Source organism: Centrocercus urophasianus, unplaced genomic scaffold (assembly GCF_019232065.1).
Source record: "Centrocercus urophasianus isolate 14NV4802_14NV808 unplaced genomic scaffold, USGS_Curo_1.0 seq_14, whole genome shotgun sequence".
Lineage (NCBI taxonomy): Eukaryota > Metazoa > Chordata > Aves > Galliformes > Phasianidae > Centrocercus > Centrocercus urophasianus.
Window position 1 is genome coordinate 22745471 of NW_024884586.1, and position 13464 is coordinate 22758934.

General features: G+C 37.2%; 1 protein-coding gene across 1 annotated transcript in view; it reads right to left on the reverse strand.

The window, feature by feature from the left end:
- EIF2AK4 (eukaryotic translation initiation factor 2 alpha kinase 4) overlaps positions 1-13464 on the reverse strand; it is a 32849-nt gene that overhangs the window by 14243 nt on the left and 5142 nt on the right. The window contains exons 6-21 of the mRNA XM_042815114.1: positions 12869-13017; positions 11385-11500; positions 10558-10715; positions 9293-9828; positions 8837-8946; positions 8154-8311; positions 7413-7825; positions 6606-6675; positions 5476-5559; positions 4390-4512; positions 3812-3916; positions 3623-3680; positions 2816-2895; positions 2079-2180; positions 1477-1527; positions 207-443 (exon numbers count right to left, since the gene is read on the reverse strand). Of these exons, the coding sequence (XP_042671048.1) occupies positions 207-443; positions 1477-1527; positions 2079-2180; positions 2816-2895; positions 3623-3680; positions 3812-3916; positions 4390-4512; positions 5476-5559; positions 6606-6675; positions 7413-7825; positions 8154-8311; positions 8837-8946; positions 9293-9828; positions 10558-10715; positions 11385-11500; positions 12869-13017 (2550 nt within the window). The remainder of the gene's footprint in view (positions 1-206; positions 444-1476; positions 1528-2078; positions 2181-2815; positions 2896-3622; positions 3681-3811; positions 3917-4389; positions 4513-5475; positions 5560-6605; positions 6676-7412; positions 7826-8153; positions 8312-8836; positions 8947-9292; positions 9829-10557; positions 10716-11384; positions 11501-12868; positions 13018-13464) is intronic.

The following is a 13464-nucleotide window of genomic DNA, read 5'->3' on the forward strand; positions in this document are numbered from 1 at the left end:
TAAATACTAAGCGGGTTATGTGGGCCCCACACTGCAAATGCGTAGCTTTAAATAGTTACTCATGCGAAGGTTGATTTTAAGAGATAAAGCAATTATCTCATGTGTGCTTTGCAGTCAACCATAACAACTTTTTTTTTGTGGTTGATTTTTAAAAATCCAACACAGGAAATAAACCAAAAACCCAACAGCCCTTAACAGCTACAAACCTTCAGCGTATCACTGTCGTAGGTGTAGTCTATAGCTGGAGAGATGCGCTGTGAAAATATCTGACTCATCATAGTGCGGTAGGCCTTGCCATCCACATTGGCTAAAGTATGGTGAAGCACTTCATGAAGCTCAGACTCTTCCATTTGTGGTGGTGGAAGATGTTCACTTTTTAACAGCTCCACAGCTGTTGGTCTTGCTGCAGGGTCATGGTTCAAGAGCCACGTAATAACCAATCTCTACAAGTTAAATCAAAATTTTATTGTTTCTCTTATGCTATCAGTGTTTAAAATAAGCATTCTTAGGTACATCACAGGAATAAGATACTGAGAATATACAGGAAAAACAAGGAAATCGGGGTTTGAATCTTTAGGTTGGGTAATTCTTTGCTTATTCCAAGTATCTTTTGTTGTGGTATTACCTAACTAAAGAACTACTAGAACAAACTGTTAGAAATTTGTTAGTCCATTTACATCTCTTGGGATGAAAAAAAACCACATCGTGACATTTATTGTCTATGTTATGCAAGCTCTGGCATCTCTATGAACAAAATCAAGAGAAAAGAGAATCACATGCATAACAAAGGTTTGTGAGTTACAGACACTACACAGTGTATTTCAGTAAACTGTGCAAGATAAAAACATTTTTATGGCTTTAGTGAGACAGACTGCTGTTCCACTACCAAAACAGACAAAAAGTTAATGCTAACTGTTAAAGAAGGAGTCCATTTGCACAAGGAAAAAATTTTCTCAGATGATTCAGAAAAAGTTACACTGCACCTTATCATTTCTTTCCTCTGCCATGGAGGCATAACTAAATAAGATGAAACAAAAAGAAAAAAAGAAACTGTTCGAATCCATTGAGTACCTGTTGAATCAAGCTTCCAAAATAGCTCTTGGCAGAAGGATTCAAACTTAGAGCATTAATTTATGTTGTATCTCTCTTCCTGTTCCGTGACGCGGATCTCTTTCAAACATTTAAGGGTTAAAAAGCACAACTGCAATTACTTTGTGTCTAAAAGGTAAAAATTGTCCCTCAGAGTCTTAAAGGTATGCAGGCAAATTCTGCATTTCTTCATGATTGCACTTAGGGAATTCTGTAGATAAGCATGTTTCCATGACAACTTTATTATTCTTTTGAGATCTTTTTCTTTCTTTGTTCTAATGTCAGATAGTAACAGTTTGGCAGGAATCATTAATTTAGAATGAAGTGGGAAAAAAACAAGTGTTTCTTGATAGGGTTATCTACTAGTTAAAATGTCTTCAAAATTACCTGCTTTGCATGCTTGACTTCATCAAAGTCTTGAGGAAATAAAATACTGGGCTACAAAACAAACAAACGGCATTTGAATTAGAACAGCACTGTGCAAGCTGTCTCACAGACACTGAGCACTGTTACTGACCATGGGGGAAATAAAAACAGAAAAAAAACAAAACAAAACCCGTGATAAATTTAGTTTGAAGAGCTAACAGAAGGAATGTTAGTGAAATGCAAGTATGATGTTTGTGACAGACAATCCATACCCTCAGTCACTTATCAACAACAAATAAACTGGTTCTTGAGAACTCACTGGGTATAAACCCAGCTGTACTAAAGCCATGATCAGTTTATTGTTGAAGCTTACACCTCTAGTGTCTTGCAATAGAAAAATTAATTTCACTGAGACAGAACAGTGACTAATGGCAATAACATTAAGAAATCCAAAGTACATTAAGGAAATGCCACTAGGAGCTCCAATTCTTCCAATTATTCTTCCCTTCTACTTTTTTTTTTTTGTTTTTGCTTTTGTTTGTAAAGCACTCTCCATGGAACCATCTTTGCTTCTCTTAAGCTATTTGATGCTCAGAATTGATCCTTTATACCTGTGTACTTACTAATCTTAGCTGACCAAGAACAAAGATCCTTTCCGATGCAGTACTCATGGGATGGTAGGACATTTCAAAAAATATTATACCCAGACTGAACAGGTCCACTTTCTAGGGAAGAAAAAATATAAAATTCACAAGTAGTTCTTTTAAATTTCCATGGAAGATGACAGCAGAAAAAATGCTTTGGTTAAATCTCACGTTTTAGTACAAGACGTGAAAGGCCTTTATTTGCTCTTCTGTTTAACTTTTTAAAGGGACATAATCCATTAAGACCTGTTAGACTTCAATTACTTTTATCCTCACAGCACTGCCTTCACATAAAGGACTCTAGTTCACTTTTAAAGCACTCTTGCTTTGAGATTCAGCTTCTTTGTGCATATAACCAGGATGCTCTCTAATGAAAAAAAAAAAAAGTACTGCCATCCCCTCAAAGGACAATCTAGGAATCCAGGAGCAATTCTAATGATGACGTTTTTCTTCAGCAAAGACTCTCCGATTTCTAACCTATTCGTTTATAAAGATCCTCCTTTCAACATCAACTTGCTTGCACATAGCCACGGCCACAGCATAGGCATGCTTTTACCTTAGTCTACTCTTAAGCAAGTGAATGAGAAATATTCCTCCATCTCAAAAGTCCCACCATATCCTTTTCCATCTTGATTTCATCTCTGTTGAGCATGAGTGACTTGCATTGTACCCACTACCTTAGATTCCATGCTGCCTTTTAGTAAGTCTAGTCATACCTGATTGTACGTAGATTTTGTGTTTCCTTGGACCTCTGGGCTGACATACAGTGCAGTGCCAACCATCCCTGTCAAATTACCTACAAAGCAAAAGACGAAAGCATTTGTTTCAAGAAAGCAGAAAACGTGGCATCAAAGTCAAGAAAACTCAATCATCTTTTGTCCTCGTTCCTTCCAGGATGGAAGGCAGATTGTTATAAGAGATACCCAAACATGAGCAGACTGCAAAACAGTTCTCAACTTCACACATAAAATGTACATGTCTGTCTGTACTGCCTACATCCTATCTATTGCTCTACAGAATTTTAGTAGCTCAGCACAAGTCCATTGCACTTCCAAAGCACTCAAGTTATGACAGAAGATATACTAAAGTTTTCTCAAAGCACAAAATTCATCCCGACATGGAAAGTGTTAAAGCCAAACAAAAAAACCAAAAGGAATCAAACAAAAATCCCCCAAATCTTGAAATTATCCTATACAGAGAACAGAAATGCAGATAGGACAGGTATACAGGATCGCCATATATCCCACCATAATAAAAGCGTCAATCAATGGCAGAAGGCAAGTAGTGGAAGCAAATTTGTTCAGATAACTGCCCAAACTGCCAAATTATGTGGAACACATCCATCTAGAAGTTGTATTTTTTCCCCCATAAAAACACATATTTATTTATAACAAACATTTATTTTATTTGTAGAACACGTTTTATTTTCGAAGAAAGAATGGAAGTTATAACAGAGTACATAAGATTTCTACATACAAGAGTTTGCTTAAAATCATTTAGAACAAGCTACTGTGTATACTAACCTGATGGGTCATAGTTAGCAAAGCTATCTGAGTGATTTTCTTCTTGCTTAGAGACTGCCTGAAATGAGGAAAAGAGACACACAGTAAAGATTATGGCATTCACAATATAATCGTTATCTTCTGTGTTCATCTTTCAGGTTTTTACAACACCGAGTGCTAATTGTTTAATTCACTTTTGGCTGTACTCACTGCATTTGCTGGATGATCTGTAGCTAAACCAAAATCACCAATTTTCACGTGATCATTGGAATCTAAAAAAATGTTCACAGGTTTCAGGTCTCTGTGGATCATTCCCTGTTAAAGCAGGAGAGCAAGAAAAAAAGACTGATAACAGAAGAAACAATAAACACAATGCAAAATGTAAATCTTTATAATAGACCGAAAAACAGTATTATATTAATTATTCTATAAGCAGTGGAAAATCTATTGCATTAAGTCACCAATGACTAATTTTGAAGACTGTCGTTGCTAGCCCAGAAGCTACAAACAATCCTTGGTGTTAATACTTATCTAAAGCAACATTTTTTAAAAGGAGGCAATTTTGTATGACAAAAGGAAAAAATCTGAAGCGATTAATTGCAAAATTAAAGTTGATGAAAATATCTTCCAAAACCCTAGAACTGAATAGTAACTGCAAGAGTAAGCACCGCCAATAAACGCAATTACGTAGAATCAGAAGTTCAAAATGAATAGGATAGGATGGAATAGAATAGAACAGGTCACAGCATATATGTAAGAGACAGGCTGTAACTGTCACACTTGCTGACCTTTTCATGGATGTAAGCTAACCCATCTAAAATTTCTCGGAAAAGCCTCCAAAGCCGACTGGTGTCTTCGTATAATCCTCTGTCAATGGTGTCCCTCAGTGTGCTCTTTTCACAGTATTCCATCTTCGGTTGTGCATATGTAGGAGAGAGAGGGAAGAAAGTGAGTTTTGTCAAGGAAAAAAAACAATCAGAAATCTTTGCCTGTGAGCACCTTCATGCCTGGTTCCATAAAACTCTGTTCAGAAACAGATAATGTCACCTAAACATTCAGGTACTTGGGATTTTCCTCAGATGTGTTTTAGCTAGAAAATACGCGCTCCTGAGTCCTATCTCATTTTCAGGGGCAACAGTATTAGCTTCCTTAATAGTCTGTTCTCAATCATAACATTAAAAACAAGATGAAAGTAACCCGTGTGTTCAGACCAGACTTTGAAATACCTCTGGCTTTACTTTTCTTGGCTCCTTGACTGCTTGTTTTATGCTATATACAGCACATGCAAACCAACATAAAAAAAAATCAAATTCCTTCTAGCTGCAACCCCCTTCCCGGCAAGGGCTATCAATAACTGCTTTATAAAAAATTACACACACAACAGTTAGATATGACTGCTAACTTCTCTGTTAGCCTAACTGTTAACAGAAAAGAGACGTTCTCAGAAGTCTGAACATTCAAACTTGCATGAACTTTCTTTTGTTAAGGTCACAAAATGGCTTTGCAAATTACTGTATTTCCTCAGATGTGTTCTAGCTAGAAAATACGCACTCCTGAGTTAAAAACAGTATATACATTGTGGTTCATCTGAAAAGAAACAGGAAGTCTTCACATGCAAACCACATCTTCAAGTACAACAAATACAGTACAAAACAATGGGAAGCATTGCACAGTGCCTTCCCCCCAGCCAAACCTTCTAGAAAACCAGTCTACTGCATAAACAACACTGGGATTAGTTTCATTTTGTTCTTAAAATATCATTACTTTTCTCATGGAAAAACAAAACAAAGCAAAAAAACCCAACCCAACAGCAATTTATTTTTGCCAATTGGAATAAACAGCATCCTTTCATCTAAACACACAAGCAGCCTAACCTGGATGTACAGATAATGCACTGTTTGAATGACTGGTGTTCTGTCTTCTTCTTCATGGCTATTCTTTTCATTGCCTTCTTCATCCTTTATTGCAGTAAAAAGAACAGAACAGTTAATTACAGGAAGCAATCCAGAGCTTTTTTATGCATCCTATCATTTTTATTGAGTTGAACACATTAATGAAAGCTCATCTTCTATGTCTGAGTTTTAATATTAGCAAAATAATACACTGACATTTTTGTAACACCACTGCTTCTATATCTGCTAGAAGAAAAGGTATGACCCAATTCTCACTTTTGAAGTGAAAACAAATAACATTTTTGCCATAACTAGACACTGGAGGAATAAAACTTGCAAAATATGTGGACAGAATCTAAATCTCCAAGTATGTTAGGTTAAAATAGAAATTAATAAAAATAAAGCATGCTTAGTAAAAGGAAAAATAAAAAAGGAGAAAATCAATGACTTTGCTATAATATATCAGTCTTCCCTATCCCTCCATGATAGAAAGTGCACTTGCAACCTTATTAAACATATATCAGGCTAACATACATCTCAACAGAAAGAAGAAAACCAAGAATCAATAAGAGCACATTACAAACCCTCAGGACGGGCCATAACAGATTCCACATGCTGTAGAAAATTCTGCCCATTAACTTTTGATGGTAGAGTCCTCTGACTTTTTACAGCACGTAGTGTGATTCAAAATCAGAACCACTATAACCTCACACACATCATTCTGACCTTCCATCTCTTTTTGACCGCTACAAACATGTCACCAGTTTGAAAAAGTGGCTAGTGTGAGCAAATAGACTGCTTTACGTCCCCTAAAAGTCGAATGGAATTTAGTGCATACTAAAATCCTAAAATTACAATAACCAGGCTCATGATTATAAAATATAGATCATGTTTACCTCAATGACACTGTAAGAAACAAATTCCAGATTAGCTGCATCAGCTAATCATTCTGACATAGCTCATGGTGGCACAATATTTGCTGGCATTAACATAACCTTGCACGATTCTGTATTTACACCGGATGTGAAACAAAACCTCTCAAATGATCTGTTTGCTTGTCACAGACTATTCTATAACATTTCCATTTTTACTGGCTTTATCCTTGTACTTACTGGAGGATGACCTTTACTGTTCTCATCCTCGTTATCAAAAACGATTTCACTTTCAGAGTCTGTAGTTGGCCTATTAAAAAGAAAAAAAGAAAAAAAAAATTTAGTGTTCCTGAAACAGACACTACCAAGAAACATTTAGTCAGAAACCTTGAGCCTATATTTGCTGGGGAAAAAAAGTAAAGAAATCAAAGCTTTTGTTGAATAACTTCCTATATGCCTTAAACAAAGCAAACCAAATGCATCCTGCTTGCAAAGCGTATCTTCCTTTGACAGCTCAGTCTTTTAACAAAAGCATGTATTCCTATCAGTAGGATTTAATTTCTGTACACAGTAAGCAAAATAGAGGTAAGTACACTTGCAATACAATGATTAAACAAAAAGAACAACACAAGCAAAAGAACCATCCCCATCCAGCGGCAGGCATTGAATATGTTACTGAAACCAAAAGAAGAAAGGATGAGTAAGGTATTTGGGGGGACGTTTAATTTTTATAATTTATTACAAACATTATGTCTTAAGGTTGGAAGAAAATCCAACATAAAGAAAATAAGCAGCCATACATTCTGAAACAAATGTTAAGAAACTTCCAGAAGCACAAACCCACTTTCCTCTTATATACCTACAGTAACTACAAATCTTCTCTCTGGCTATCCAGCTGCTGGCAAACACAGGGCTTTCTTTTAAGCGGAGGACAGAAGAAAAATGCAGCGAATCAGCTCTGACAAAGTGAGAATGGGAAAAGACACAAGCTTGGAACACTCGACTACGCTAACATTTCTTACAGCGCTAATGGTGAAGACTACTTACAAGAACGAATGTGAGAACACCCCATCACCATCATCGTCGTCATCATCACTGGACTCCTGATCAGCTCCACTGAATTTGTTGCTGGAGGATCTCTCACACGAAGTGCTCCACTCAACTGAACTCGTCAGAACCGGGGGAGGAGCGTTAGCTTCCACATCGTTTGTCTCCTCTGCCGTAAGGATGAGACCTGCTTTGGTGGGCGTTCTTTTGTCTTCAGATGTCTCAGGTGATGACACAATGGGAACAGGACTTTCGTGTTTTTCTATCCAAGCATTATAATACCTCACAATATTTTCATGGTTTAAACGGGAAAGTAACGTTACTTCTCCCTTAATCCTCCGGAACTGCTTACTGGCAGTGTTTATGCGGATACGTTTTACAGCATAATAGCAACCATCAAGCTTATTTCGCACCTGAAAAATTTGAACAAATCTGAAGTCAAACGCTTATAAGCACCCCAACCAAGAACAGCCAGATCTTAAATAATTTCATGGAAGTGGGAAGTTTTCCCTGCACCTGGGAAACAGCAGCAACTGAAATACAAGCTTCTCCATACTGTATGGGACTCTTAGCAGACGTCTCTCTCAAAATTTATCAGCCTACTCAGCTCCAGATGAAAAGCACAATACAGGTATAGCACACTGGAAAGCCAAACAAACACTGAGTATGCTGTTTCGCTTCAGAGAAAACAAACTCATTCCCAAAAATGATTTCATAGTGGAAGTAATTTTTATACCATACCTTGATGACTGCTCCAAAAGCCCCTTTACCAAGTAATTTTAGCTCTTCGAACTCATTGTAGTAGCGTGAAAATTGTCTCTGTGTTTCTGTGAAGAATGAAGCACTGGAGATCTGGCTGCTGGGCACAACAGTCTCAATACAATCTATACCTGCTGAATCTGAAACGAGGATGTCACAGTTACCAGCACTGATAGCACAGGGAGAAGGTGGTAAGGCACAAGGCACTGTCAAAGAGGCATTAGGAAGAAGATAAGCCATAAATAACAAAGTGCAACTGAACCTGAAATACAGAAGTGCTCTGCTGAGGAGAGTTTAGCTCTGGTAAAAACATAAACCTTAATGTGGTGTTTAATCACTAACATTAATTATAGTGGACAAAGGAACTGATTCTAACAGAATACAGTGAGAAAAGATGTTTCACTAGAACATAATCTTCCAGGAAGAAAATTAAGACTTCCTGACATTTACACCATGTAGCTTCCTCTGCTGATGAGAATACAGCAGTGTGACCACCCCACCTGTCCATGGACCAAAAAGCTAGTGTGGTCTTTAACTTCCAAATTAGTTATTGTAAGGCATTTGCAGAAACATGGTCTTGTGATGATCTAGCACAGTTCAATTCTTCATTATGCAGGCTTTGGTCCAGTTATCTAATAGAACACATAAAGAAACAAGTTTCTCACCATCTAGATTTTCTTCTGCTACAGGTACTTTCATTCGTGGAATGTTTATAAAACTATGTTGTAACAGTTGCTGAGGAGTCCATCTTTCCTTATCTTCCAAGCAAACACATCTGTTAGCAAAGCAAAAAGACAACTGTTGAGAGAGCTATCCTATATTGGGCCAAAATGCTCAAACAGATCTCCTTATATTTAAGAAATGATCACCTTTATCATTCTGACGGAATCAGAGGTCAAGAGAGACTAAATGGCTTATCCATAGAGACACACAAAGCTGGTGGCAGAACAGAGCAGAAGAGACCACCACACCCGTTCTCCTGAATCCCAGATAAGCAGCATGATCCTAGAGAGACAATGCCTCTTCTCTAAAACCTTTGACTAGTGACACCAGGAAATATGGATCAAGTCTTTAAAAAAACAAATCAAAGAGAAAGATAAAGGAATGCAGCAAACACGTACTTTTCCAGAAAGTCTTGGAAGTCAGCAGGTAAGTTATTAGGAACAGCGACTGGATATTCCTTGGTTACTTGGCCCTGGCTGAGTGAAAGCAGAAGCAAGCCCAGACTCCAGACATCTCCTTTTTTTCCAGGTTTGTTGGGAAGAGAATCCTCGCTAAAACGAACTTTGGTTTGCTCAAACACATCTGCTTTGCAGATATCCGCTAAGCGTTTGGAAATGCTGTAGTCTGTCACCTTGATGTTTCCTTCAGCATCTACCAGGATACTGGAAGCACAAAGAACTTTGTGCACTACTGAATTACTGTGCAAGTAGTCAAGAGCTGACAAAATCTGGCTTACATAATGGCGCAACTGCTCAATCGGAACTGGAGTCTCTTTGTGCAAGTATGTGGAAAGGCTGAAACCGCTTACGTGCTCCACCAAAATGTCCACCACAATTGAATCCTCCCGTTCTTTCAAGTTCATACATATGTAATGTACTATGTTTGGGTGACTAAGCTTTGTCAGTGAGCTGAACTCGGTCTCTGCACCCTGAAGCTGTTAAGAGAAAAACAACATAACATGCATTGTGTCATATTTCATGAGTGCACAATTACTAAAACAGACCATATAGACAGAAATACCTCTACAACATATTGAAGCATTGTAGACAAGGAGCAAGAATAACTTTGGTTTCTGTCAGGGATGTTTGATTTCCTCTTCCTTCAGAATTTTAATATTACACTATTACTTTATAAATGCATACGTACAAATACACTTTCTTTCATTTGTATTTTACATACACTCCTAAACACCCCAACATATTCAACTTCCTCTGTGGTGTTGTAAGGGAACTGCTGAATCACAGCCTGAACCTCTGATGATCACCCGAGGTGAGCCATGAGTCAGCCAGAGGAGCACAGCTGAAGGCAATTCACCTGTGCTGCAGGAAGGGGTGGAGCCTGGCTGCACCTCTCCTAGACCCAGTTAAGAGCTGGCTGCCAGTGAGGAAGGATCTTTTCTGGAGATCTACTCTGCTGGAGTTTCCCATGTGGGCCCAGGATGGGGTGAGTGTTATTCTTTTCTCCTCTAGTACAATAGCTACACAAGCTAAGCTCTCGGATGTACTGTGTCATCTGTATGTTCATTGATTGAACAGGTATAAATCCTCTGAACGGTAACTTCTTGAGGCTTGTCACCACTCTCTCAATATAAGTTATTAAACTCAACAAAATCACTGAAACTTATCTAAACTTCAAAAAGCCAAATATGAGAAATAGGCATTACCTGTTTCTTACACTTCTCTATTTTTTCTATTTCCTGTGCTGTAAGAAATTTTCCCATCTTTTTTTGCCAGTGCAGAACCCACTCATATATTAAAACAAAATCTCCACTGTGAGTTTCCAAGGCATTGTAGGCTGATTTACCAAGCTGTTCATCCTTGCCTAAACATAAAGTGAGAAAACGAAGAACATGTCTTATTTTCTCCTAAAGGCCTAGCAGGAGCTTCTGCAAAAGTTAGAGACAGACTGGTTTTTATACTCTGAGAATTGCAAACTGAACAAATCTGTACCTATATGTGTCCTGCAAAAGGCCTCTGATCAATATGATTGCTATGCAGACAAAGTAAACTAGCAATAGATAAAACTACAGCATATTAACAAAACTGCTGCATGTCTAAAGAATTTCAAATTTCAATAACTAAATACTCTTCCCTGTTCTTATCATTGGTTTCACATTACTGAAAGTTAAGATGACTTCTTGCTTGGTGGCCATGCATATCTGACAAGCTTACTGTTTAAATTTAAAATCAGACTGTTTCTAGGACTACTTTAGCTATGAAGATAATATAAAATTTTGAGAAGGTGAGTTTTGTGGTACAACTGTTCAGCTAAGTAATTGATTCTGGAAAAGTAAATTTTCATTAATGTTAATCTTACAAAAACTTTAAATTCACCAAAATGTAACTTCCTATTATTTCCTACCACTTCTGGCTGTGACATTTCACTTCTCACAACAAGCTTCTCTCTGCCATTACTTCTTTGTACCTGCCAGCACTGCTCAAGCTCTATCCCCACCAAACGGTATGCCAAACTGCAATTGTTTTTGCTTACCTAGACATTTTCCTTTATGCACAGTAAGTTGCCCAGCACCACTTGTGCTGAAGTTTAGAACTTCATAATTTCCAGGGGACTCTTCATTATTACCGACAGAAAACTGGCGTTCTCGCCTGCAATTTAGACATAACATTTTTCACTGTGTCAAAAAGATGCTTTTGTTGCAGTCTCCAGTTCCTAAAAATACCACTCCTGTAACAGGATTAGCTTTCAGGCCCTTCCACATCCAACAGTAACATCAATCAAAGACACTGAGATGGCATAAACATCTGAATAGAAATTGAGTATTTTATAAGCAACACCAAATTACACTCAGTCTCTACATTCAAATTCAGGAAAATGATTGGCAAGAAGTTCAATCCAAACTTTAAAACTTCTACAGCTCAGGCTGACATTTTCAGTTTGGAAAACATAGTAATAGTAGTAACCACCACTACTACTACCACCACAGTATTGCTCTGCAAAATTTGCAAGTTTGACTTGACTTGTATTATACTTTATTATCTTTCATACAGTAACAAAAAGCAAACACTTGCACTTTTGAGAAGTTCATCCCAGCTTTTGTTCAATTATTTTTTCCTACTTAAAATGCGTTTCCCGTTTGCTTTTACTCCTCAAATCCATCCTTCAAGAAGGGGAAGATTTTGGGAAAAAGTGGTACATTCCAAACTTTCATACGTGCACATTAGATCAGAGAGAAGTCCAGACCACTATCCCAAACCAACCTCCACTACTTATTGATACAATCTACTTTGAAATTAATAGAAATATTACTATTTTCTCTAAATAAATGCAATCAGTATAGAAATAACAGGAGTATATAAAGAAAAGTATATGAAGTAGCAGCTCAGTCAAAATACCAGTTTAAAAAAAAAAATAAAAAGCCCCATATAGGAATTGTCAATTCTCATCAGTACTGTATATAAAAAAAAAAGACATACAAAGAAAGCACTTGGCTTTCTGAATTAAAATATAATTCATTTATAAAATTAATAGAGTGCAAAATAATCTTCTGAAAGTTTGACTCCTAGCAGGCAAAATTTCAGGCCTCATAAGAATACAAAGAATGGGCATCACTGCTCTTGTAAAGATAGGCCTCAGAAAACTAAATGGGCCAGCTTTTGCTTAGCTCTACAAATATGGTACCAGGATGCTTCTATAGTATTTTTGCTTACTCTCATTATTGTCAGTAGAAGCAACTCAGCTTTTATATTCTTCTTTGTAAGAAAAAAATAAGACAGTGTAAGAACAGTTCTGTGGAAAGTTAATATAAGCGCACTGTATGTGTTCTGGATTTAAGTACAGTAACAAACATTTAAAGACATTTGTCCTTTTCCTCAAGCACATACAGCACCTCACTTTAGTACACTAAGATTAGCAAGGACGTAGGAAAAGAGATTTCTGGACTATCTATACTGTACAGAAAAAACTGCCAAATACAAATCGTGCTAACAAATTCACATGCAAATAGACATACATACTTTGAACGCCCAACTGAATTTGGGCGTTGTTTAATATTCGTTCCATGTTCCAAACAGTTCCCATTAAAATTGGAAGCAATTCTGTACCCTGATGCATCTCTTCTGTGAGAATTTTCTTGACTTGCCAGAGCAGCAATTTCCAGACGTTCCTAAAGATCAGGAAAAATACTAAGTACATAAACAGCTCCTATCCTCAAAATTTGTGGGTACATCTATTATGCTATGAAGTCACCACAGTCCCGGGGAAAATACAATTCCACTAGAGATAAGGCTGAGGAAGAAATGCTAAAATTCAGGTAGTACATCTTAGCACTCTCTGTGGGTGAGAATGTGAAGGTGCTTTGCAGTAAAACTGGGAACACGTTACCAAGCTAGCTATATTCTCTATCTGTTTGAAAATATCCATCCCAGTGCACTAAAAAGATTAAAAAAAAAAAACAAAAAACAAACAAACAAACAAACAAACAACTGTTTTCAGTTATAGTTGATTTTATTTCAGAAATAAATTCCATGTAACCAAGAACAGAAGATGCTATCTTAACTTAGGTCTCTTAGAAGAACTGGATAAGTAAAAAGGAAAGATGCTCAGAAAATTC